This window comes from Phascolarctos cinereus, unplaced genomic scaffold (assembly GCF_003287225.1).
Source record: "Phascolarctos cinereus isolate Bilbo 61053 unplaced genomic scaffold, phaCin_HiC Scaffold_3;HRSCAF=262, whole genome shotgun sequence".
Taxonomy (NCBI): Eukaryota; Metazoa; Chordata; class Mammalia; order Diprotodontia; family Phascolarctidae; genus Phascolarctos; species Phascolarctos cinereus.
In genome coordinates, this window is record NW_027555736.1 from 78,978,594 (window position 1) to 79,006,553 (window position 27,960).

At 39.3% G+C, this 27,960-nt stretch overlaps 1 protein-coding gene across 5 annotated transcripts in view; it reads right to left on the reverse strand.

Annotated features, from left to right (window-relative positions):
- Positions 1–2,751: 2,751 nt before the first annotated feature.
- Positions 2,752–27,960, reverse strand: part of CEP55 (centrosomal protein 55) — a 46,847-nt gene continuing 21,638 nt past the window's right edge. For 3 of the 5 annotated variants that reach the window (XM_020964086.2, XM_020964087.2, XM_020964088.2), the window contains exons 5-9: positions 14,891–15,041; positions 10,013–10,329; positions 9,052–9,123; positions 7,962–8,087; positions 4,782–5,851 (exon numbers count right to left, since the gene is read on the reverse strand). In XM_020964086.2, the coding sequence (XP_020819745.1) occupies positions 5,654–5,851; positions 7,962–8,087; positions 9,052–9,123; positions 10,013–10,329; positions 14,891–15,041 (864 nt within the window). In that variant the 3' untranslated portion in view covers positions 4,782–5,653. Of the gene's footprint in view, positions 3,057–3,505; positions 3,583–4,781; positions 5,852–7,961; positions 8,088–9,051; positions 9,124–10,012; positions 10,330–14,890; positions 15,042–27,960 lie in introns of those variants that run through there. The other 2 variants (XR_002320234.2, XM_020964089.2) reach the window with 2 other exon arrangements.

The following is a 27,960-nucleotide window of genomic DNA, read 5'->3' on the forward strand; positions in this document are numbered from 1 at the left end:
TTTTCTGTTTATTTTATATCCTTAATAATACCTTGGTACATTGTTTGAAACACTAATATAATTGGCAGGCAGGGGAATGGTGAGAATATCACCAGATACTAACTCCAAAGCCCCACCAACCTACTGGACACTTCACCATTCACCCTCTTGAACAGCTCTTTTCCCTCGGCTTGGGTGACCCCACAGGATCCTGGGTCTCCTACTACCTCTCTGAACATTCCTGTTTTCTTCCTTGATTTCTCATCCTTCTACTGGCAATCCCTAAGGCTGTCTTCAGCTTTTCTCTTCTTTTCTCTTTAAGTTTCTCTCTTAGAGAGCTCATCCATTCTCAAGAATTTAAAACTATCACATCATCATCATCATGATAAATTAGTACTTTTATAAAACTTTAAGGTTTGCAAAGAGTTTTACAAATATTACCTCATTTAATCCTCGAAATCCTAGTAGGGAGATATTATCCCCATTTAGAAGCAACTGGTGACCCATTGGAGAGAATACTGCACCTGGAGTCAGGAAGACCTGAGTTTAAATCCAGCATGAGATACTTACTAGCTGTGTGACCCTGGGCCAATCACTTTAACCTCTGTGTGCTTCAGTTTCCTCAACTATAAAATGGGGGTGATAATAATAGCACCTACCTCTCAGGGTTGTTGCGAGGATCAAATGAGATAAAATCTGTAAAGACCACTTAGCACAGTGCTTGGCAAGGCTTATTTCCTCCCTTCTTTTACAGACAAGGAAACTGAGGCAGACAGAAGTTAAGCAACTTACTCAGCATCACACAGCCAGTAAGTATCAGAGGCCAGATAGCTTTCCTTGACTCCAGGTCCAGGGATCTATCTACTGCACTACCCAAATCTGTACTTTTCACCCATACTCCAGTCTAGTATTGATGAATTGGAATGGACATTATATTGACTTGAATGCCCTGCTATTCCCTTTAAAGTCAATGTCCAAAACCAAGGCATCAGGATGGCCAAAGGATGAGATAGTTTAGGGCAGGGTGTTTGAGAAGGATGAGAAATGAAAGTGATTAAAAAAAAACTCTAATACTTGCTTAGGACGTAGTTTTACTAGAATGAAGGAAGGAAACATAGATTGCAGGAGGTTACTGAGGGAGAAACTAATGAAAAAATGGAGGCAGTGGGTCTGGTACATTTGTCTGAGACGTTGTGGCTGTGAATTTTGGTAGCTGGGATCAAACAAGCAAAGGGTTTTTTTTCAATATGGAGGAATTAATTGGGTGGAGAAGGAAGAGATGAGAATAGGGAAAGGTTCCTCAGAAGACAAAAAGGAATAGTTGGAGGAGTCAACTTTGGAGAGAAGGGATCACTCACAGCAGTGGAAGGCTGAGACCTGGAGTGATTCAGGCCCACAAGGGATGGAGCAATTGAGGTGTTCTGCATATTTGAGGAAATCAGGAAACCACAAGCAGTTGATTATACAGAGTACACTTGCAAGTGAGGGAGTTGTACTGGTAACAGTGGCCATATGGAAAGGAACCATGGTAGGACAATAGCCGGGTATGAGGTGTAGGACTTGTGTGCCTTAGTGGCTCCTATGAAGCAAGGTCAAAATGCCTAAAACCTAAGTACCAGAGTTATAAAAGGTTTGTTAGTTATGTGAGCTAAGTGGATGACCCAGTTTGTTATCTCTAGAGAAGATGAGCCAGGTAGTCATAGCTCTCTCCAGCACAAGGTGGTGGGGGTGGAATGTAGACTTAGGTGAGGACTGTCTAGATGTTCTGGCCCTTGAAGGTTACCAGGGCTGAAACACTCCCTTTTTGTTATCTTTGCTGTGGTGGAATGACCTGGAATACAATGTCTTGGGGACCTAATTATCCACTAATCAATCAGTACTGTAGGGAAGTTGTCACATAATGGACGGGCTTCCCAGAAGTAACTGACTTTCTCTTCAAAGTCATGTTAGTTTTCCACTTTATTACTTTTTGTTTACAACACAAGAGGTTGTAAGCTGGTGACACCAACAAGGAGAGTCATTCTTAGTTGTTGATCATCTAATAATAGACAGAGAATAGAACAGAAATGCCAGGACCCCAGCATAGTTTAGTCCCAAAAGCAGCACCTTTGCCTCTGGGATCAAACTCCCAAGGGCCTGACTCTAACTCTTTCAGGTTCAGTCATTCACAGAGGCAGCACGAGTCAGTGGAAAGACTGGAGCACGGTAAAAAGAGGGAAATAAAATGGGTGTTCTTCAGCTGAGAATGACTGAACTGTGATTTATGATCGTAATGGAATATTATTACACCATTTGTTGTTCTTCAGTCGTTCAGTTGTGTCTGCCTCTTCGTGACCCCATAGACCATACTGTCCATAGGGTTTTCTTGGCAAAGATACTGGAGTGGTTTGCCATTTCTTCCTCTAATGGATTAAGGTAAACAGAGGTTAAGTGACTTGCCCAGGGTCATACAGCTAGTAAGTGTGTGAGGCTGGATTTGAACTCAGATCTTCCTGGCTCCAGGCGTAGTACTCTATCCACTGAGCCATCTCGCTGCCTCTATTATTCCACCATAAAGAATGACAAATATGAGGAATTTCAAGAAATTATAGAAAGCCTGCTATTAAGTGATTTAAAATGAAGTAAACAGAATCAGGAGAACAAGATACAACATGAAAACAACATTAAGAGGCAGCCAAACTCACATTAACTATGACGATCTCTGTCCTGGAGATCAGATAAGGGAACACATTTCCTTTCAGTAGAGAGGCAATGAACTACAAGTGCACAATTCACAGGTTGTTTTGTTGGTCAGTTCTACTTAATTGTTTTATTTGTTGTAAGAGAGGGTTCATTGTGGTAGGAGTATATAAGGAAATGATTGTTCAGAAATCCAGTCCTTCTGCTAATCACCGCTCTTTCCTTGCCCCAAGGAAATGTGTTACCCTTGAGGATGTGAGTGTGGACACCAGGGAGTCTGGTCTAGTATCTTTACGCCATCAAGCTATCCTTCACAGATATCTGGTTTGCTATCCAATATCTGGCTCATTATCTTTTAACCTTGCGGGTGGATTCAAACAATGAAAATTTCTTAGTCGCTGAAAGGAAGGAGGGGGTTGTTGTTAGCGCCTCATTTCCAACTTCCAACCAATCATATTGTTTCCCCACACCTCAGCTATGTAACCAATCATGTTTCCCTCACCCTCATATTATCAACCCTAAAACCAATTGCATTATCTCCCCAGCTGCCTTGTTTTGTTCTTTGTTCTAATCTTGTAAAAAGGAACTGAGTTCCCATCTCTGGGTCTTTGGCTAAACTGAGGCAGCCACTGACCCAATCTATTGGCAGGTAGTACCCTGTTAATAAAATGTTATCTTGCTTGGAGAAAACATACCTTTCTTGAATTTCACTCATGACATTTTGATATAAAAACAGGTGGGACTGGGTTCTAGGACCAGAGTCAAGAGAATACAATAGTTCCAGTCTAGTTATTGACTCATTTATAGTGGAAAATTATTTACAATCTGTCCATTTTGATTTTCTTACCTCTTCAAGTTGAGACAATAGTGCTTGTACTCCCTGCTTCATAAGATTTCAGCAATAACATGACAGCTCTGAAATTTCTTTTAAAAAAGTTAAAAATATTATTCTTTTGGTGATGGGCAGCAACAGCTCACAAAAAAAGTTCTATGCACACCACCTCATTTATCTTCCTAACAACCACATGATATAGGCAGGACAAGCATTCCTATCCCCGTATTAAAAAGGAAGAGGCTTGTACAACTAGTAAACAGTAGGTCCAGATTCAGCATGAAGTATTCTGACAGCAAAGACACTGCTGAGGGACGTGCTTACTGAACACCACTGTGCTTTAGTGTTGTGCCTCTGCAGGAACAGTGAGTGAGCAGAACAGAAAGCTTGTGAAAGGGAGCAGCAGGACAGAAGGCTGGAAGTTAGGTTAGGGGCGGATGATGAAGGTTTTTGAATACCAGGCTAAGCAATTTTGGCTTATGTCACAGATCACAGGGAACCTTGTCTCAAATATTAACATTTTCAAAGTTGTATTTAGGGTTAGCAAGGGCTTAATTAGTGCATAACCTTAGGTAAGTTAATTACTATCTGTCAAACAAAGGGGTTAGTTTAGATCAGAGGGGCAGCCACAACACTTTCGAGTGTGGCCTGAACCAGATTAAAGCATAATTGGGAAATATTTAACAAAGTAAATAAAAGTACATCAGAACATAGATAATGTTAATATGAGGCACACAGGGATTCTCACGGACATTTTAGTAGTCCCTGTTTCTCTCTGAGCTTAACACCAGTGGTTTAGATGCTTTCTCATGTCCAGGTCTACCATTCTATGATTCTATAACTGTGCCACTCCTTGTCCTTTATACACAAGATAAATATCTGCTTGAGTTTTAATTTTCAAGAAAAATTTTGCCTCTGCCAATGAATCTGAATGCTTTCATCAGCAGGAAACAAAACTATAGAACAAAGTTTCCTTTTGTCTAGTGTGCTGGAAAACTTAGAGCCAAAGTGTTATAATCTACTCACTCCAGGCACCTGAAAAGCATCTATTTTATTTCTTTGTATGACCTCTACTGTCTGAATATTAAAATGTTTTATTTTTCGCTCTGTTTTGATCTGTAAGCCATCTCCATTTGTTTCAGTAGTAAGAAGGATACAAATAATTTTCAGTAATCTACTTCTATACGTATACTGTGCACATTGAAACTTATTAAAATTATTTTATTTTCTCTTTTATATTATTACAAATAACAACCCAGTATCAAGAATTTTAGAAAACAAAAAAAAACCCTTAAAAGCACATAAAAAAATTTATTCTGAAAAGTTACCCTATACATACATTTTCCGAATTTAAGCTGTAGAATATAGAAATGCCAAGAAAAATTTCAAAAGTTTCTGGTTCAAATGAGAGGCCTAGATGCTTTTGGTAGAATGAGTTTTAATTTTTCAGTGGACCAACATATGCTATGGAAAGTCTGATGAAATACCTTTCCAGTAAATATGAAAGTAAACATCATGTGCAACTGCTTATTAGTTACTGTCGTCTGCATAGGCAATCTCTGTTTTACACTCTGAACATGGCTGATACAGAAGACACATCAACAACCAGCAAAAACATGCCACTTCAGGCTTTTCCTATACTATGCTAATAATATAATAAAAAAATGAAAAATGCAACTGCAGTTTTTTTAAAGGACATGCAAACCAGTATTCTAGTTTGATAAGTGCTTGGACCAAAAGATAAAACATTCCTCTATAACTGTTACTGATTTTCTATAAAAGTTCTTGCCAGTGTTTATTTTATTGCACCATTGAACATAAAGTTTTTGGTGTGTGAGCACTAAAAATAATCTGAACTCTATGCATTTCCATTTCCCAAATGAATATTTTATAGTACAAAATGTCAGTAGTCTCAATACATATATTCAGAAAAGTCTATTATCTTTAACATGCCTAGATGACACATGAACCTGGGAAATATCACTGCAATGGAAATTAGAAAGTAGCCAGATAAGTACAATGATCGACGCCAACAGCTGGAATCCAAAAGGCAGGCAGACAGCGTCTTCTACAGTTTTAAATGAAATGTGAATTCAAAATGTCTACATGCTAATGTAAGATACAGTATTGGCTCTTGGATGCATAAATACAAGTATTACCTTTCTAGTTTTCGCAGAAATCAATATGAGCTAATAATTCTCTGTGCTGACTCGTTGGGTACTGTGCTTTACATTTGGGACACTCTAAGAAGCTCTCATCCAACAGACTGGAGCGTTTTGGTGAATCAGTTTTTAACTTCTCCTCATGATCTCCTGGGAAACGGTCAGATCGCTCTATGTGGACATACTCCTGGACTTGTTTCTGAAAAAGAGATTTCATCTGAAACTACAGTGCATAAAGATATAATGACAGGTGGGCTTACAGCTATCAGTAATCACCTTTACTCTTGAAGATGGATTTTCTTGTGAACTTCTGCCCCCTCCCCTTCACAGCACCATAGTAAGGATTCCCTGGTAGCAGGGGAGCACCAATCACCCAATAAGGGCTGGGTTGGATATCATTTTCATTTTAATTAAAATTCTTAGCCATAAAAAATCCTTCCCCCCTCCCTCAAGCCAGGGTCTGTAGACCAATGCTAATTTGCAAAGCTAATTAGTTTGTGAGAATAGGAAACACAGATCCATCAAGAGAGTACAGAATGAAAATCAATGGGTACATTTATAAGAGAAAGTTACATTGAGTGTGCACAGAGCACTCGTAAAACTAAAACCCCGTCCTTTTATCATTTTCCCTGAAGAGTTTACAGGACTCTGTAAGCCTTAAAACTCTGAACCACTGCTTAAGACACTCTGTGAACATGATAGATGGGACAGATACAAAAAGAAGTACAGAGAATGACTGGCAGATGACCTGAGACATTACTGAATTTTAAAAAGCATGTGGTCATGCACAGAAAAACAATCCATTTCATTTTTAAAATAAAATGTTAAAATCAGTGCTGTACCAGAAATTGGGGTAAAGGGGAAGAGCACTGAGGAAGTGGTAAAGGCAGAGAGACTAGGTACTCTTGCAAGGCCTTATGATTCTGCAAGAGTAGATTTTGGTTGGGGAAAATTTACAAAGTTACAACTAGGGAGAAACTAAAGTGCTTTTAGTGATCGAGATTATGATCAATTTCCTACCTACTACCAAAATGCACAAATGGGAGCACCAAAACAATCTGTTATGGCTGTGGGCTGCAGTCTTCATATTATGAGAATATCATACAATATTTCACTGAAAAAATGCTAAGACTATCTAGATTCATTTTTTTTAGTTCTCACCATCTAGGACAATGTTCTGTACGTGCTAGGTGCTTAATAAAATGTGTGCTGAACAAATGAAATCAATACCCTGGCTCCACAACCTACTAAGTGGCTTTGGGCAAATAATTTTCCCTCTCTGCGGAGGATCCGGACATGGAATGGGATCTTTGGTCATTTCATCCTATCTCCTCATTTTAGAACTGAGCAAACTAAGCTCTAGAGAGGCAAGTGACTTGCTCAAGGTCAAAGAGCTGGTTAATGGAAAAGCTGGGATTTAAGCCCAGGTGTCTCTGACTTCAAGGCCAACACTTACTACTTCTTCTGGCTCTAAAATTCTATGAACCTAGAATCACAAAACATCTCCAGTAAAAACAGTCAACTCTGCTATAGTACTTGTTTTGAAAACGTGAATTTGTTCACAAGTGATTGATATATTAGGAACAATTTGAGAGTAAAGTCAATTTCGAGTTTATTTATGCTCAGTTTCATTCTGGAGAAACAGCATGAATGCAGAAAACTGCACTACTTCACAATAACTCAGAAGCTGCAGCCCCTTTGACTCTCACTTCTACAAGTAAACTTCAGGTCTTTTTTCAAGGTAAATTGCCATACAGATAATCTCCAACTTAGAAACAAATGGAGTTCTAAAAGTCTCTAAGTTGGAATACATTTTCCCATAAAAACAAATAACAAAATGGTGTCGAGTTCCCAGTCCAGTGCATAAAAACCTGCTGAACTCACAATGCAGCTGAGATATCATAATAACAGTACTATTTCAACTACAGCTAATCATCACGTTAATGTTCCAATAGGAAAATGAATTCTGAGTTTCTAACCGGAGGTCTGAAATCTCTCTCCTAACTAAGTGGTTCTCCCAGTACAAGCATCTGGGAAGGGACTCTGTCATGTGTAAAGCATATAGTCCTGGATACTGGCAATCTGTTCACTTTCTATATAGGAAGAGAAGGCATTTCTCTATTTTAATATGTCTTAAATCGTAGCAGAAAAGGCAGCTGTGTGCACAGAAGTGCGGGCTCTGGGCTCATGCTCTTATCGGATTAGATTCATCCTTCCCTGCCACTCACCCAGCACATACACAAATATACCCCAACAGGGTGAGATTACAGTTCAAAATGAAATATTAGGTTTAAGTATTCAAGACTCACCATGGGCTCCAGCCGTTTTATTTGTTCCCTTGCTCTTCTTAGCTCCTTAAGAACCCTATGTAATTGATGTTGCATGTTCTGACGATCAAATTTTTCATTTTCAAAATCTATAGTACAAGCTTGGATCTGGTAAACCCCAAAGACAAATAATTTTAGAGATAAATATTTAAGTAATAATTACAGTATAGTTTTCCTTGCTGTATATCCACATAACTGATAAATAATAAGCAAATTTATTTTTATAAACAGTAAAAAAAATCAGTTTAGTTTGGAGGAATCTGAAAACTTATGTTCCAATTGGTGAAGGCTATGGAAAATCCAAGGAGGATGATGACTGACTGCTTGGGGCAGGGATGAGGAGAGAAAAATACTTCCACTCTTTCCTAGTGGGCTTAATTCTGTTCCTCTACTTCAAAACTGGGTACAAACAGTCCCAAAGCGATTCTCTCCCTAGCTGCTCTTTTTAAAATTTTTTTTATGTAGGCCTACAAACTCCAAGTGACCAGAGAGGCATGTGGGTGTTGTCAAGGTTGGTCATTTGAGAAAAGCTGGATAGTCAAGCTAAACCAGGTAGTCTTTATTAAGTGGTTACTGCGTGCCAGGAATATTTTTGGTGGCTCTTTGTGGAATTTGGGGTGAAGAGAATTACTTTAGTTCCTTTTTTTCCTCTACCTCAAACTTCGAGAGAAGGAAAAGCCATGCTTTTGACAGTCATGTATTTTTTCCTATAAGGTTATCCCTGATTTGGAATTGGTAAGGAACTGAACACTGGGAATATTTACCCTACTGTATGCTTTTAACGTCTGTAGAAACCTTTGCTTCTGTTTGCCATTCCAAGGCAGCTCCATTAGGGAAATTTCCCAAGATGCGAACTGATGAAGCAGATGGAGCAGAAATCCCCATCTGCTCCTACGGGTCACTGCTTAACAGAATTTACCAAAAGACATCTCTTTTCAACAGGATGGTCTACCTAAAAGTTCAAAAAATTTCTCATGTATTTTGTAATAATTGTCCACATGACACTGCAAAGGTAAGAAAACCTTTAACCTTCAGTGATGGATTCATGCTAAAAAGAATCTACAAGGAATACCTGTTGTTCCAATAAAGCCACCCTTGTGTGTTCCTCTTGTTGCTTTAGCAGAGATGTGGAGAGAAACTGGACCTACCGCAGAGAGAGAAGAGCTGCATCATGACAACAGAATCTGCCATCACCTCCAGGAGTTGGTGTCTGAATTCATGCTCGAGCCAAAGGGCACCCACCGGCTTGTCTCTGGAGAGTCATGTGCAGGTAGCCAAAGGAAGCAGCTATTCTAATCTGCTATTCTGACTATAATTTGGGGATGACGATGACGTAGAGTGACATGAGGAGGATGGAGAAGGGAATGAGCCACAGAATAGGGAGGAAGTTGATGAATAGCTTCTTGAATTCTGTAGCAGTCACCAACAGGAGGCCTCCAGAGAGGCCCTGAGTTCAATTCCTATCCCTGATGTTTTTCCCTGGGTCACCTTGGGCAAGTCCTTTAACTTTTCTGGGTTTCACTTTCCTCATCTATAGAATGTGGACTAGATTGCCCCTGAGGTCCCTTTCAGCTTCTCTCCCTCTCCCCCTTTCTTTTACTGGAGGGTCTAACCTTCACCAATACTTCTCGAAGTATGCTCATTGGAAAAAGTGGATTGAGGGGAAGCTAGCTTCCCTCACCTACAATTATGGAGATCTTTCAAACACCACCGCTACTGTCACTTCCAAACAGGAAGAACTGGTTGTGGTTGAGGGGTAAGACCCTGAAGAACTACTCACCTTCCCATCTATTTCTTCTGAAGATTTTTTTTGACAGTCTGTTTTATATTTTTAGTGAATCTCTACTGCAAGTAAGATAATGCTGAGAAGTATGTCTCACTCACAGACACCAAAGCAAAGCCACCCTAACTCTACTAAGTAATCTAGCACAGTCTGGGAGTAATGGAGTCAGATAAACGCTCATCAGATACAAACAATGTGAAGGTCATGCAATCTAACTGGTAGCATGCTAGAAAAAATGCAGAGGGCTCACCTGAGATAACAAATCTTCAGACCTTTTTTTTTCTTCTTCAAGTTTCTCTCTGGCAATTTCATTCTCTTTCTTTAGTTTCTGTATTTTCTCTGTTTTGTATTTGTTATCTTCCATTTGTTGTACATCAGCCTCTCTTAGAGTAGACAACAGGTTATTTAAATCTAAATTATCTTTCTTGGCTTCTTCATATTTCCTTCGGAATTCATTAAGTTCAAAACTCAGCTGGGTTACAGTTTGTCGTTCAGCCTCCAGGTCCTTTTGGACATTCATCATCAAGAGATGGTTATGGTGTTTTTGCTTCTCTTCTTGAAGATAGCCTAATACAAGGGACAGTAAGGAATACCTCATTTTAGCCAAGAAATTTGGTCCCCAAATGTTGGCTGGAAAGCAAATCTCTACAAACCACATTTTCCCACTGACTTCTGTTATAACTATGGAGCTTATTTCCATAAGTTCTCAGACCCTATATGGAATTAAATCACATTTGAAAAGACAGCAAACTTTTATTTAAAATATTATGTTCCCTTAGGATTAGATCCAAGTATGACAGGGCCACATCATTTAAAGAGAGGATTTCCCTTTAGACACTCCTCTGCACTGCTATCTCCATCTTAAGTAATTCCATTTGAAATCTGAAAATTGAAAAATAAGCTTGTGTTTATCAGTTTTCTGTGCCCATTTGATTAAGATTAGTGCTTTATTTAAGTAAGGGCTTTCTGCCTTTTGGGGGCTACTAACACTTTAAAGAGCGTTTTGTCCTATTGAGATTTATTTTTTCTAAGTTATTTACTTACAGTTAATTTCACCAGTAATTTCTGTACTCTAAATCTCTTGTGAGTATATGTGAATAAATGATGACCATAGAAAAATCTAAAAGACCCATTTACATACTTTATTACTTCTGTAAAAGCAAATTTCCATGAATTCACAGAATTTCAGAGTTGAAAGGGAGCTCAGAGGTCTTCTATTTCCAATCTGCACCTGGTTATTAGTCCCCTTTATAATGTATCAATAAATAGTTACCTCCGAGGGCAGCTAGGTAACTCCATAGTACATAGAGTGCCAGGCCTGGAGTCAAGAAGATTTATCTTCCTGAGTTCAAATCTGGCCTCAGTTTAGCTGTGACTCTGAGCAAGTCATTTAACTCTGCCTCAATTTCCTCAAAGGAGCTGGAGAAGGAAATGGCAAACCACTATAGTATCTTTGCCAAGAAAACCCCAAATGGATTCATAAAGAGTCAGACATGACTCAGAAAAGACTGAACAACCCACCACATGGTCATCTAGCCTTTGCTAGAACTGTATTAAAAAGTAACTCATTTGGTACATTTTTACAAAAAATGTTCAACTACAGAAAAATAATATAACTCACATTTTATATAATGATCTAAGGTTTACAAAGTGCTTTCCTCACAAAACCCCTGTAAAATATGTAGTGTAGGCTTTATTCTTCCTATTTGACAGATAATGACAGTGAAGTTCAGAGAAATGAATGACTTTTCCATGGCTCCATAGCAAGGTCAGGGATAGAACCCTGCGCTAGGTGGCTGAGGTCCTTTTTGGTTCCCAAATCCTATGAATCTATGGGGAGGCCTATGGAAAAATTACTTTTATGATAGTTTTTTAAAAATTCATATGCATAAAATGAAAATATAGGGGGGTAAAATCTGAGAAGGCCAGAAGAATTAATATTTAACATGGGATTTTCCCTTTAGCCTGAATCAAACTGCTCCAACTCTAATTGGTGAGGAAAAGTAATGTTTTATTTTGTTTTTTAAAGATAAGGAGTCCAAGTCAAGGTCAATAAACTTACTGGAAGAGAAAGGCAGAGAGAGAGATAGACTAGATCATCTCTCAAGGCTCCTATGACTCTGCAGGAGTGAAGAGCTAGGTTTTGGTTAGAGAAAATGTACATGTTTATAACAAGCAAAAACCAAGTACTTTCAGTGATCTAGATTAGCTGATTTCCCATTCTCTATCTGTAGGGCTACCACAATGCATAAATGAGCATACTAAAACAAACTGTATTTTCATGTCTCTGCCATGGCTGCTGTCTGGAGACTTCATGTTCCAAAAGCATAAACAATGCATCATTCAAAAATGGGGCTGACATGTATAACCAATATCAAATTGTCTACCATTTTAGGAAGAGGGGAGGGGAGGGAGAGAGAAAAATTTGGAACTCAAAATCTTATAAAAATCAATGCTAAAAATTGTCTTGACATGTAATTGGGAAAAATACTATTAAAAACGCTGCTAAGGGGTTGTGAACTTAGACGCAATGTTAACTTCCAGTTCACAGTGCCATTAGAGCAAAAAATATTTAGCACGTGGAACTTTTTAAGATTTATAATGAACTGATTCCTAATGGCAGGGCAACACATTTCATTAAAATGGAATCAACATGTGCAGTTAAATCGATTAATCTCTCTTATTTGTAAAGGCCCATGTTGGGCAAAATCATAACTTTAAGGAACCCAGAATCTGCTATTTCCTGTTGTATAGTACCAACCTGTCAGATGAATTAGGTTATCTTTATATCGAGCCATCAAGAAGTGCCTCTGTCTCTTACTTGCCTGTGTAACCTGGAGCAAGTCACTTGAACCTCTTTTGGCCTCAGTTTCCTTATCTGTAAAATGAAGGGGATGGACTTGATAGCTTCTAAAGTCCTCCCTTCCAACTCTAACCCTAAGATCCTATAATAGTAAATGGATTGTTCTTGCTATGGTAAGGTCGATTTTCGTTCCAAAGGCATTAGTTCCCAAATGCATGGTTCATCTGGCATTATTGTCTCTATCAATTTCTATGGTGCCCATTTTACTGGAATGCAAGAAATAGCTTCTAGAATCCTTTGACCTCTTTCAATCCTATCAACTTTGTTTTAAATTTGGATTTGGAGCAGAAACTATATAAAGTACAAATGCTAAAGCTCTCCTCAATTAAAAACCAAACGCTCCTGTCTGGTTTGAATGCAGGGTGGGGGCTGCTAAACAACAACTTAATAATTAGATCTACTTTCTGCATCTAACTGGAAATAGCCTTGTTAGTGGAAGGTTAGTGCAGAATTCTTGCCAAGGTCCAACAGGCCATCCCTCCATATACAGTGTAAAACACCCTTGCACACCTTCTATTTAGTATGCTTAGGATAGCCCTTGCCCCGTCTTTACGTAGCCTTCAGAAATTACTGTATGAACCATAGAGGTGGCTGACAGTGTGGGTATTCATGTTGTCCCCCTCTGGTAGCTCCACAGGTGGAAATGTGGTGTGGTAGATAAAGTACTGGCCTCAGAGTCAGGAAGACCTAAGTTTGAATCGGCATTCATGGGCAAGTCACCTGACCTCCTTGGGCCTCAGTTTCCTTATCCATAAAATGAGGGGACTGGCTTTGTTGACCTCCAAGGTCCCTGTCAATCTGAGGTTCTTAGAATTAGATCCTCAAGCGCAGACTTTCGTTTTCCTTTGTATGCCCATTGCTCAGTACAATGCCCAGCACAAAGGGAGAGCTTAATCCACGTGTACTGAATCCAGGGCACGAAGGGGACCAGAGCTGCATCTTCACTGCATCCTCCCTCACTACCACAACACTCAGCCTTACCTGAATACTCCCATGACGTCAGACTTGGGGATGGGGAAAGGAAAGTCATTTTTGACTCTCCTCTTCTAGTGCAGGCCAGCTCTCCCTCAGCCCAAGCTGCTTTCTGAGCTGGAAGCAGGAATTAGTCATTGTTCCATTTGCTTTTATCTTGCCAGTTTCCCGTCATGAGCTTGACACACCAGGGTTACCTTGTCTCATCTTAAATGCTATATCAGGTAGGGTAACTCTTTGCAAAAGAAGAGAGAGACTATATCGCCCAAGCCAAGTACGGTCATGGCGTCACCCCGGTTCTCAGCCCCTGGAAGCATTTGTCAGCCAGAGACTCTCAGAACATCCGAGCTCCTGAGTCTTCTTTGGCCGAGGAGGAAAGGCCTCTCCCCGGGCTTTCCCCTGGGTTATGGGTCCAGGGATCTTCACATGGGCTTATAATGGCACCTTGCTTTTCCCAGTTCTTCACTTCCAATTGTAGTAAGGTAGTCTAAAATTCATGAGCAGTTAGTTTCTTTAATACTAAGTCAAATCAATAATGACTGTTGGACACAAAAAACTCCCGAGGGCAAACAGGCCTCAAGAAATGAGAGAAACAACAATAACCCTTAATACTTATAAGTAAAAGCAAATGATATCTGGTCAAAGTATGGCTGTGCCTGTTTGCTTCCTCCTGCAATTATCATACCACTAAGCTTACTCTCCTACAAAAAACATTCAGTACATATTAGTAGGGAATCAGAGAAAGCGTCCAAAAGGGAATTCTGAAGGAATAAGAATCATGGATTGGTAGAAAGGCTGCAAGAATGCTGAAAAGCAATATGGTATTAGGAAAAGAGTGATAAGACTTGGCCTCAGAAAATCCTAGCTTCAAATCCTGCCTCTGACACTAGCCATGTGACCATAGGAAAGCTAATTAACCTTTCTCTGAGTCTCAGTTTCCATATCTCTATAATAGAAGCACTCTATATTGCATATTTCACAGGGTTGTTCTGAGGCTCAAATGAAATAATCTGCAAATATAGCAAGCACTTTGCAAACACATCAGCTATTAATCCAAAGTTGTAGGTAACTAAATCTTTGCTCCATGACTTTCTTTTTAAGTTAATATTTAGGAAATCCAAAGGATTAGAGTGAGCTGGAATTACTAATGTGGGGGTTGGTAAATTGCTCCTAGTGGCTTAGTTCTAACGTACATTTTATACAATTCTATACACTCTCTATATAAGATACATTCTATTTGACAAATGGTTTTGGAGAACTTATTCTAACAGAAATCTTTTGTATCAGTCTGACCTGCTGAGTCACTCTTTTTGGACTGCTGTTGCTGTGAATGAGCAGCTGCTTCCAACTGCCGTTCCAATTCAGAGATTTTTATCCTAAGTCCCATCACATAGTCCTCTCGCTGCTTATCATATATGAGCCACTGCTGATTCTTCTTCAGAGCCTTTGAGTGAAAATGAAAAACAAAATAAATAAATGAAATAGAAAAAGTCAAGAACAAAGGGGTCCAGACATTATTTGCAAAAACCAGAAGACAGTCTTTGGCACAGAAGAGAAGTTAATTTGATCAAATAAGAAACCCTATTTACAATGCTTTGCAAACCTTAACGGACTATGTAAGTGCTTGCTCCCCTAACTACTTTGCCTCCTGTTTGGCCCACGTGGCAGGGAGGTGATTTGTAAAAATATTCAGCTTTAGAACAAAAAAAACACATTTACTTAGGTACATTTCCACATACCTGTGGTTGCTAAGAGTGTCCTGAATTGAAAATGTCGACAACTCTGACAAATTTTGGTTTATACCTTAGACCTTGAGTTTGCATAAGTAACTGAAATGTATTAGTCATCGTACAAAATAATAAGTGTAAAGGCTATATAGTCAAATGTGAAGGGAGACAAAGACTATTAGTTTCATAAAAAAGATGAATTATGATACATTCATGTCTACATTGTTCAAACCAAGGAGAAAAGCACCATAATTCAAAATACTAGAAAATTCACTATCAGTGAGGGCATTTTTGAAAGTTTTAACAAAATAATTACATTTCGCTTTGCTAATATTAAAATATGATTACATTTCCTGAGGAAACACCAAGTGACTGCTAGGTAAGGTGGCTTAATGTGCCAGGTAATTTGAAGAAGATAGACCAGAAATGAAAATTTACAAGGGAGAATTGCAGAAATTACTACAAGTGAATAAACCATGCAGATGAAAAAAGAGCTGACTGTATTATGATAATCTGTGCAGAGAACGTGCTGGTAAGACGATCTAACAAAATCATGAAGATCTGGCACCTGGCCCTCCAGAAAACTCTATGCAGTTGGGAGTGCATCATGGTCAGGTTCAGAATGTGTCATGGAGCCCATATACAGCACCTTCTGGGTTCATCTCGTGAAGGGTTAGGGGAAGTGATTTCCCACTGCACCTTTAAGGCTCTGGGTCCAGGTGCTCTCCCTCAGGCAGTGTGAACAGCATTAAACAAACAATAAGCCAAGTCCAGCAGATGTTATATCTGAACTGCACTGTTTTCAGTTCCTTTCATGGGGGGAGGTGGGGTGGAAGGGCAGGATAAGGAAATTCTGGGGGTGGGGTGAGAAGACACCCCAGTGGACTTGGAGCTTGAGGATGCCTGAGATTAGTGTGAATCCAAATGGGTACATAACACCCTGTGATTCACAGTCACTGTTGAAAAACCCCTCTATTCACTGCCCACATTCTCATCTCTGTGCGGTCTGGCCTGACCCAGGCCCCTGATGCTAGCCTCTCCTTTCCCTTCCCTTCCCTTCCCTAGTAACCTCTGTAAATCTGAATGGATTGTTTAAAAATTCTCCTATATCCCATACACCCTCTCATAGTCTTTCCAGCTTGTGGTCCTCATGAAATGTAGTTTTTTGGTTCTGTTTTTCCTGAAGACGCTGCATTCTTTTCTCCTGCCTACACACACACTCAAGATCGTCGGACAATTTGCACCCATGTTCTAACTTTGCAAGCACAGCCCGCTCCACCTTCGCTTCGCGTCAGCTCTGATCACCTTCTTGCCGTTTGCCTTCCCCTCTCCCTTCCATGTGCCACCCTGGATGTTGCTGCTTAGTCATTTCAGCAGTGTCCGACACTTCATGGCTCCATTGGGGGTTTTCTTGGCAAGGATATTGGAGTGGTGTGCCGTTTCCTTCTCCAGATCATTTTACAGATGAAGACACTGAGGCAAGCAGGATTAATCGACTTGCCCAAGATCACACAGCCGCTAAGTGTCTGAGAACAGATTTGAATTCAGATCTTCCTGACTCGAGGCCAAGCATTCTATCCACTGTGTCACCTAGCTGTCCTCCACCTCCAGAACCCATAATTAAATCACTATTGCCATTGCTCAAGAGAAGCAACGTGGTATAGGGGAGAAGATCACTAGAAATTAAATCAGAAACTGGCTTCAAATCCTGCCTCTATCACTCACTACCTGTGTGACCTCAGACAAGTCCCTTGACCTCTCTGGGCCTCAGGTTCCTGACTTGCAAAATCAGGGTGCTCAGATAGACAGCCTCCAAGGTCCCTCCAGCTTCATGTCAATAATTCTGTAATCTATTAGAAAGCAATTCAATCAACTCCTCTATGGCTCCACTTGTCATCTCTATGATTTTTCAAATCGAAAATGTCCCTCCTTGGTCACCATTTTCCATGTGTGGTACCTTCCCTTTTCAGACCGTAAGCTTCTTAAGGAATGTCTCACTTTTGTATCTATATCCCCAGTGCTTAGCACAATGTGTGGGACAAGGTAAGTGCCCTTTCAGTCAGTCAGCTCACTCCAACCTCCACTACTAAATGGCCAGAACCTCACTGCCTCTTTTTCATGCTGTAATCTGGCTTCCACGTCCACCACTCTGTTGGAACTACTCTCCCAAAGGCTGTCAGTGAGGTAAGTCCTGTGGTCTTTTCTTGGTCTTCATTCTCCTTGATCTCAATGCAGCTCTTGACACTTTCTAGTCACTTTCTCCCGTATGGGCTTCCAGGTCACTGATCTCTCCTGGTTCCCCTCCTACCGATGTGACCGATCCTTTCTGGGCCCTTACCCTCATTCCTCAGCCATCTCCCACCATCTAAGGAAGAGTGTTTTCCAAGGCTTGGTCCTCAATCCTCTTCTCCTTCTACCCACTTTCCTTTGGTGATCTCATCCAGTCCCGTGGGTTCAATCACCTCGAAAGCAGATGACTCCCAAATCCATTTGTCCATCCCTAATCCCCCCTGATCTCAAGTCTTGCATCTCAACTACCTACTAGACCTTCTCCTCTTGTTGCTCCACTGGCATTTCACTCTCAACATGTCTCAAACCAATTCATCTTATTTCCCCCTAAAGCAACTCTCAAAACTTGTTAGTACCACCATCTCCCCAGGAACTCAAGTTAGAAACTCTGAGGTAATCTTTGCCTCCTCACTCTCTATTCCCACTTATCCAATCAATTTCTAAAACTCTGTCAATTCTGTCTCCACAGCATCTCTTGCAATTATTCCCTTCTCTTTACTCACGGCACTCTAATTCTTCACCTAAATCTTCACCTGCCCTCTTCCTTTGCTCCTGACTAAAAAGTGTCTCTCATCATTGCCAAGACTATGATCTTTATATCAGTTGTGATCTTTGTATTTACATTTTCAATTTTTCCTCTCTATTTCCATTCTCCCCTTCCTCTACCTGCAAACATGCTAAAATCCTCCAAACCTAAAATCCCTCTTGTCCCCCTGCTCTCCCCTCAAATTACATTCCACTCCCTCCTCATCACCACCAAGCTTCTAGAAGAGTAGTCTGTACTCCCTGGATCCACATCCTTGCTATCTACTGACAATCTGGCTTCTACCCCGACCTGTTTTACTGAGACTGCTCTCGAGTTACCAATGATCTCTTTATTGCTAAATCCAATGGCCTTTTCTCGGCCTTCATAGTTAGCACCTCTGTAACACCTGACACCGTGACTACCTCTCTCTTTCAGATGGGTCTCCTTCCTTCACTTCTGTGATAGTGCATTCTCCTGGTTCTTCTGCTACTTTGCCTGCCTCCTCTGATGGCTATTCTTCCTTCTCCTACACTCCAAATATAGTCATTTAGCGATCATATGGCACAGTGGCTAGACTGACTTAGAGTCAGGCCCACCTAAGTTCAAATCCCACCTTGATATTTACTAGCTTTGTGATCAAAGGCAAATCTCTTAATTTCTCTGAAATTCAATTTTCTCATCTGTAAAATGGGGAAAGTCACATTTGCTCTATCCACCTAATGGCTGTTGTGAGGACAGGGCTTTGCACAACTTAAAGTGCTTTGGAAATGTGAAATGTTCTTATTCCCAAAGTTCTGACCTCAGTCCTTTTCCCTCTCTATACCTTATCTCTTGAAAATACTGTCTGCTCATGGCATCTATAGTAGCTCTATGTGACTACCAAATCTCTTTTTCTGACCTCTTAACCAAAGTTCCAGTCCTCCATTTCTCCTTCCTGATACTTCATATTCAGTATGTCCAAAGCTAATCTTTCCTTCCAAACCCATTCCTCCTGACTTCTCTATTTCTGTTAGTGGCATCATTATTCATCCAGTTCAGCCTGGGGGTTAGCGACTCCTTCGTCTCCCTCATTCCCTACATGTGATCAATTGCCAAGACCTACAGACTAGGGGATAACGATAAGAGCGGGAAAGAAGGAGGCAGATTTAAGAGACACTGCTGAAGTTGAATCATTAGACCTTAGAGGGGGGAAGGGAAAAACAGGAATTGAAAATGACTCTAAGGCTTTCAGAACCTTATAAAATATGAAGACATTTATTGCATTACATCATGTGATTTATAGTCAAGCTTTAACAAATACTGTTATAGGAAACAGAGTGTGACAAATCCAACAAGGGCACTAGTGGACTAAACAGAGGGATGTACAAATATGGGTGTGTGGATTTAAGATCTTTTTTAAGGCTCCTCTTTGACAACAGTAATAGCTAAGAGAATATTGTAAAATGGAACAAATGTATAAACCCTCTGTAGATGAATGGGTAGTAGATCTTGACATCACCAATAAAAGTTTATACAAAGATAAATTGCTTTTCTTATTGTTTAGAACACTATCATATTAAAATTTATGTCTGTATTTGCTATAACTCTTAGAAACCCTAGACAAGGGAGAATACACATTGGAAATTTCCAAAGGCTCTTCTGTCAGTGGTTGGGAAAAGAATGTGACCCTTCTAATCACCCTAGCGCCCTGGGCACCACACATTGGAAAAAGGGTGGACAGACTAGGGGATGAAGGAGGGAATGGCTGTACTACTGATAGATGAATAATGTCTCAGAGAGAGAGAGAAAACTATTTGGAAAGGTGGAGGTGGCTCTGTCAGTTGGGACTAAAACATGTGAGTTTCTTATGCACACACAAATTAATTCATAATCCTCACCACACACATCATCAAGCCAGAGCAATGTGCCCTCTCAATCCCCTTCCGTACACATCTCTCAGACTATCACTATATTAAAATTTCTTTTATCCTTACGGGTTATTCTTGAAGTCTGATAGAAGATGTTGGTCTAAACCTATTTTATGCTAAACTGTTTTGTAGTTTTCCCAGCACTTTATGTTAAAGAGGGAATCACTGGATTGCTGTTTGATAGCTTCTTTTTGCTTACTTTGTTTCACTGATCTACTCTTCTTTTTAACTAATATTACATAGTTTTGATAATTATCACTTTACGATAGTCTGAGATCTGGTAATGCTTTGTCCCTTCCAGATCTGATTTCAGTGAGATGAGAAAATGAAAAGGATCTACAATTTTGCCAGCATAATGAGTTTCCAGTGTGGGAGTTTCCTCTTTGAATATAGACCATAGCTCACAACCCACCCAATAATAAATAAATCCCTAGAGAGTTTTCTGTGGCACAAAGAGCTTAAGTGATTGCCCAGGGTCACAGGGTCAATAATTGTTAGAGAGAGGATTTGAACTCAGGTCTTCCTGACTCCAAGCCACTACATCATGCTGTCAGATTTCACTTCTATAAAAACATGGTGGAGGGGTAGCTAGGTGGCACAGTGGATAGAGCACAGTGGCCCTGGAGTCAGGAGGACCTGAATTCAAATCTGGCCTCAGACACTTGATACTTACTAGCTGTGTGACCCTGAACAAGTCACTTAACCCTGATTTCCTCACCAAAAACACAAAACAAAACAAACAAACAAAAAAACCTATGGTGGGACATGGGGGGGGCAGGGAGTGGAGAGAAGAGAAGTAGAATTAAAGGTGGTTCCCCCCCCCCAGATATAGGCTGGTGTACTTGACTTTGGTTCTGGAAAAAATTCTAGAACACATTATTAAAGGGATAGTTTGTGAGCACTGAGAAAAGTAAATGGTGATTACTAATCAGTGTAGGTTCATTAAGAACAAGTCACAACAGACTAACTCCTTAAATTTCAGGAAAGTGTCTGATGATGCCTCTCATGAGATTCTTATTGGCAAGATGGAGAGGTGGGGACTGGATGATCGTAATTAGATGCATTTGAAACTGGTTGAATGATCAGACCCAATGAGTGGTGATTATCAGATCTATATCAAGTTGGAGGGAAGAGTGCAGTGCCACTGGCATCTAGCTCTGTTGGGTTCAGTTTTTTTTCCAGTGACTTGAAGAAAGATATAATTACTTGTAAAGGTTGCAGATGACACAAAGCTAGGAAATCTGGCTAATTAGTTTTGGATTTTTATTTGCTGAATTTGTTGAATGACAGGGAATCTAAAAGGATCCAAGATGTTAGAATAATGGGTCCAATCTAATAAATTTAAATTTAGTAGAGACAAGTATAAAGACTTATATTGTAGGGGGCAGCTTGGTGGCACAATGGATAGAGCACCAGCCCTGGATTCAGGAGGGCCTGAGTTCAAATTCGGCCTCAGACACATAACACTTACTAGCTGTATGACCCGGGGCAAGTCACTTAACTCCCATTATCCAACCAAAAAAAAGAAACCCAAAACAAGATTTACCTTGTAGTTAAGAAATCAACTAGACAGAAGGAGTATGATAAAAAAAAAAAAGTTTGTGTGAAAAAGATGTGAAGGTTTTATTGGACTGCAAGTTCAATGTGAGTCAACAGGGTGATATGGCAGCCATAAAAGTGAATGCTATCTAAGGCTGCCTTAGTAAAAGCAGAGTATCCAGAATGAGGGAGGTTAGAGTCCTGCTGTATTGTCTTGGCCATACTATATCTGGTATAGTTTTGGTTCAGATATATTTTGGGAATTATGAAGGAACTTGGAGAAAAGAAGATTTAAGTGGACATAAACAGCAATGCTTGATTATTTGAAAAGCTGTCATATAAAAGACAGGTTGAACTTGTTTGGTTTGAACATAGAAAGCAGAATTAAGAGCAATGGGGGAAGTTACAGAGTCAGATTTAGGCTCCAAATAAGGAAAAACTTCCTAACAATTAGAGCTGAACAAAAGCAAAATAAAAAATCCTCAAGTAGTATTGAACTTTCCATCACAGGATGTCTGCAGGGGGACACCACACAGACATTTTCAGGGATGTTACAGAGGGGTTTCCTTCTCAGATGTAGGTTGGACTAAATAATTAATTATAGGGGTCCCTTACAATACTGAGAGTCTATGCTTAACAGAGTGAGAATTGACCTGACTCCCATACTTCTTAGGAACTGATATGCCAGTTAATACTAGAGTCCTGTCCTCCCTAGCCATAACTGTAAAACGTATTGTCTTTTGTTCTTACTTTTTAAATCGTCACACACATGTATACACATATGTACACAAATATGTATACATAATACGTGTACACATATATACATATACACTACAGGTACACACGTATAAATGTGTGCATGACATTCATTTGGAGCTTATTGTGATATATAAGATGTGGTTTAAACTATTTTCTGCTAAACTCCTCCGCCATTTTCCCAGCACTTCGTGTTAAATAGTGAGTCACTGGACTGCTGTTTGATATCTTCTTTTGCATCCCTTATTTCATTGACCTACTATTTTTAACCAATATTAAATAGTTTTGATAATGATCATTCTATAATAGTTTGAAATCTGGTAATGCTATGCTCCTTCCTTATTGCCTTTTTTCACTGTCCTTGAGATTCTAGACCAGGCCTGCACAACCTGTAGCCCACTGGCCGCTTAAGGCCCTTGGCAGCTCGCCTCATGCCAAAAGATTTCTTCTACATATGAAGGATGCTTTCCTCTACATTTTTTGAGGGCCACATGAAATCCTTTTGCATGAGGCAAACTGCCAAGGGCCTTAAGCAACCCAGGGCTGCAGGTTGTGCAGGCCTGCTTTAGACCTTTATTCTTAAAAATGAGTTTTAATACTTTAATTCTATAAAAAATTGTTACTAAATCTACAAATTAATTTAAGTATCACTTTTATTATATGGGCATAGCAAGGAAGGAAAACAAAATACACAAAAGTCCATACTGGGCCCATATCCGTATGGACCTTCCCAACTTTTCCAGCTTGGTGGGGCTCACTGGCATTTATGCTCCATTGGACCTAAGGCCCCGGGGTCATCCTCACATCATGAGACATCAGAATAGGACATTACTCTTTATCTAGTGCTTAGCACAGTGCTTGCACTTTACATAGAAGCTTATTGGCTGACTTTAGCATAAGCAAATCTTAATGCATAAAATAAATGAATAGCTGTTTTATGTTGGAATGGAACTGGAACCACATTTCCTAAAACATACAAATGAAGTTTTCATTGGTAAGTACAACAAATATAATAGATTTGTGCTAATTAGCTAAGGACTAGAAAATTTCAGAAAAACTTTATTTCAAGATGTTTAAAAGGGAAACAAACATGGATCCCTGTCTATTAGCCTATAGTAAACAGATGGAGGTTGGAGAAGACCACTGTACAAGTTAAGTAAGATAAGGAAAAGTTGAAGGACCATCTAATAAGGGATATTTATGTGCATGTAGGCACACGAACAAATGCATAAGGAGGAAAAGGCTATAAAACTGAAGAATGGCTAAATTGCGGCTGGAAGAATAAATAAAATAACACCTTTGGGTGGTATTTGATGTTATGTTACATCTCTGTAAAAATCAACAGAGATAAATTGGGTTGGAAGCGTAGGTGGGCCACTCCCTCGGTGAGCTAAATCACACGGGAAATAAAGTTGTACCAATACCTGTACCACAAGGCATATCTCTGAGAGGGTGAGGAGGGTAGGTAGGATGAAGATAACTACTGCAAGGGAAGCCAGAACTAATAATCTAGTGCAATCCTCCCTTTTACAGAAGAGGAAACTGAGTGGAAAGTTAAGTGACTGACCAAGGACTCATGGCTAACTCGATGTCATAGTAAGGATCAGAATCAAGGACTCCTGATTCTCAGTGAAGAATATCACACTGCCTCTCAAATGTGCTCACTTAAAAGCTTCACATAAAAGATACAAAATGATGACTGAACTCATCTTTAATCACTTGTATATATTGCTAACAGATTAGTTGATAAATAAAAAGATGAATCATTATTTTTGGCAATCACCATTGCCATTAGGTACCATCTAGAGGGATGGTGCCTAATTATCAAAATATTTAGTTCCACCCATCATTCCACTGTAGAATTCATGTATAAGATTGTAAGTGCTTTTGACCTAGACATATGTAAACTCTTATAGTGTTCCTAATGAAGAATGACCATTGACTTATATGTGCTACCCAGGGCAATTAATACTATGGATTCTTTGCATGTTGCCATGTCCTCTGACAACTCATTGAGGTAGATTGGCTTTGTGTTCTTTTTAATCCAAGAAATTCTGAGCCCAGCTTTAGGCGTGCATCAGCCATTAAAAGATACATGTGACTCTAGCACTATATTGAATGCTTAATGTTTTGCCACAGCTGTTACTGCATAGTCTCAGAACTGCTGTCATAAGATCACTGGACTCTGAGTTAAAAGATCTTAAACATTTAGTCTATTCTCTTTATTTCAGAGATAATAAAACTGATGCCCACAGAGATTAACAGCAGTAATTTGGACATAAGTCCTCTGACTTCAAATCCAATGCTTTTTTCTACTATACCATTCTGCCTCTTCTGATAAACAAGAATGCTAAGTTCAGACAACTTTAGTATTAAGGGCTCCTGACTAATATGTCTCAACAGGTTCACATACTGCTAGGCCTGAAGAGCCACCAAAGTAGTAGTCAGTAATAATATTGAGTCAGATCCAGTGTTACCAAAGGAGACTATCTTTTTGTTTTGTTTTGTTTTTTTGGTGAGGCAACTGGGGTTAAGTGACTTGCCCAGAATCACACAGCTAATGAGCACTCTGTGTCTGAGGCCGGGTTTGAACTCAGGTCCTCTGGACTCCAGGGCTGGTGCTCTATCCACTGTGCCACCTAGCTGCCACAGAAGACGGTCTTGATTTACATTTGATACACCTCTGACATAACAGTACAATATGTAACTATAGCCAGTCAGTTCAGCCTGGAGATTAAACCTGGGTTAGCACTGTAGCATCAATAACCTTACTAGGACTGTACCAATTACAATTCAAATGTCACAGTATTAAGGCCATCTTTAGATAATATTCCACCACCAATAGTATGTTGTGCTCATTTCCATGGACTGAAACATCAGAGTTATACCTTTATATGGTAGGGGAGGGGGAGAACCAATGACTTCCAGACTTAAATGAACCTTTATCTGAACTTTAACAAGCATGTGGGTGATGCACTGAGGTAATAACACACATAGACTACCAAAATGCATAATGACTTAAAATCTTAAGGAGCAATATCATAAGAGGCCACAAGATGGTGGTATTATTCCTGAAAAGTAGAAAACCTCTTTCTCCTCACGTTGGTTTATTTCTGTATAGTTTTAGATTCACAGATCAAAAGAATTAGAAGGACTGAAAGGGACCTTAGAGTGATCTAGCTCTATCTTCTCACTTCACAGATGATAAAACTGAGGTTCACGTGTCTTATGTCTTTCTTTTCTTCTTAAGTAGCTATAATATAGAACTAACTTTTTTTTATGTATTGATGAATTTTGTTTAAAAGTGCAGCTAAATAAAATGTTTCATATTTCTTGTGCTAAAAAACAAACCCTACCCCAGGCTGCTAGAGAACTGTGTGACTCTATATAGGTTAGGGGTCCTAGAGAGAAAAAAATATCACCAACCCTTCACCATAAGTAATGACTGCAGAATTAGCTCCATGTAGGTGATGTTAGTTATGTGAGTCAGGCTTTACCAACATTCAAATAATGTTACAGCTGAATCTTTAGAGAAGCAATCATTAACACCAAAGGCTTTCCATGGATTAACCTAGTCTTACAAAATGAAAAAAGTACTGGGAATCATCTAAGGGGATCACATAGGAACTTTGAGAGGCAAGAATTGCAGCCTAAATAGCTAATTAATGATATTAGTGAATAGCCAACGATGGGAAGCGTATTCCTCTTCTACTTTCTTTGTGGAGTTTTCATTATAAATAAATATTTATGTGTTGATATACTTCTGTTGATGTTCAAATAAGGAGAAATCAGTGCTATGATTCTTCAAATAGCTATTTGGTAGGAGTGGACAATTTTTACTATTCAAGGTCACTGCAAGATTAGACAGCAAAAGAGGTACAATATGATCTCAAAAATAAATAACAGATATCAAAACAGACCAAAGGACGACTCTGGACAACAAACAATAAATTTCTCAGTATAATTTTTAAAAAAAGACCTAGATTTTTGGGGGAAAAAAGGTAATTAAAAAGCTATCCCAAGAAACTTCTGAAACATAATGAGATGCAAGGCAGAATAAAAGATAATGCAGAGGGCAGCCAGGTGGCCCAGTGGATAGAGCGCTGGTCTTGGATTCAGGAGGACCTGAGTTCAAATTCGGCCTCAAACACATAACACTTATTAGCTGTGTGACCCTGTCACTTAATCCCATTGCCCAGCCAAAAAAAAAAAAAAGAAGATAATGCAAAATATATGATGGAGTTATCTGAACAAATCAAATTTGTACGTACAAATTTCTATAGCAGACCACATCTTCTCAGGTAAGTACCTGACAACAATGTAGATAACACTCAGCTGTGTGTGTGTTTGCTAATTACCAAAAAAAAATTTTTTTTTGATTCATTAGAGTAAGAAAAAAAACATGGGATTTTTTACTGCTACAAGTTGTCTCCCATGCACATCAGAAGTTCATGAGTCACACAAAAGAGAATTTTTCATACATAAAATTAAAAAGCTTTTCCAGGAACAAAAGTCAATGCCATCAAAAAAGAGGAGAAAATTATTGAGTGCATGTAGGAAAACTTTGCATCAAATCTCTCTAATATAAATCCAATATCCAAGATCTATAAGAAATTGATGCAAATCTATTAGACTAATAGCTACTCTGCACCAGATAAGTGTCAAAGGATGTGAACAAAATTCTCAGAAGAATAGAAAACCACCATGAGGAAAAAAAAAACAACACTCCAAGTTATGTACAAGAGAAATGCAAATTAAAACAACTGTGAAGTTTCTCCTCACATCCATCAACTTAGAAAGGATGATTAAAAAACAAAAAAGAAACTCCTATTGAGAGGGAATGTGGGAGGATAGTTACACTAATGTACTGTTGATAGAGCTGTGAACTGGTCCAACAGCTGTGGAAAATATTTAGAATTATGAAGAAAAATCACTAAACTCTTGATCTACTCCTTGATAGCTCCATTCACTATCCCTGCAACTTTCCAAACCAAAATATCCATCCCTGACCACCAATCCTTTATAATAAATTTTTTAAAAGTAATTAATACTAGCTAACATTTATATGGCATTTACTATGTGGCAAGCACTGTGCTGAGCACTTCACAATGATTACCTCATTTGATCCTTACAACCACCTTGGGAGGTAGATGCTATTATCAATCAAACAATAAACAATTATTAAGCACCTACTCCATTTAACAGACAGGAAACTGAAACAGAGGTTAAGTGACTTGCCCAGGATCACACAACTAGTAAGTGTCTGAGGCTGGACTAGGCTTACTGCTGCACTACCTAGCTGCCCTATTATGTATTGTCTCTCCTTATTAGGATATAAGTTCTTTGAGGGTAGAGACTCTCTTTGTTTTTGTATTTGTATTCCTAGTGCTTAGCAGATAGGCTCCTATATATCTAAATATTAAAAGCAGTGGAGTTTTTTTAATGGTAGCAAAAAACTGGAAAGAAAGTAGGTACCCATTGACTGCGGAATGCTTCAACAAATTGTGGCATATAAATGGAATAGAACGGCATATATGCTTAAACAAGGAAGAATTCAGAAGAATACTGAAAGATTTGTGTGAGCTGATGCAGAATAAAGAAAGTAGAACCAGGAGTATA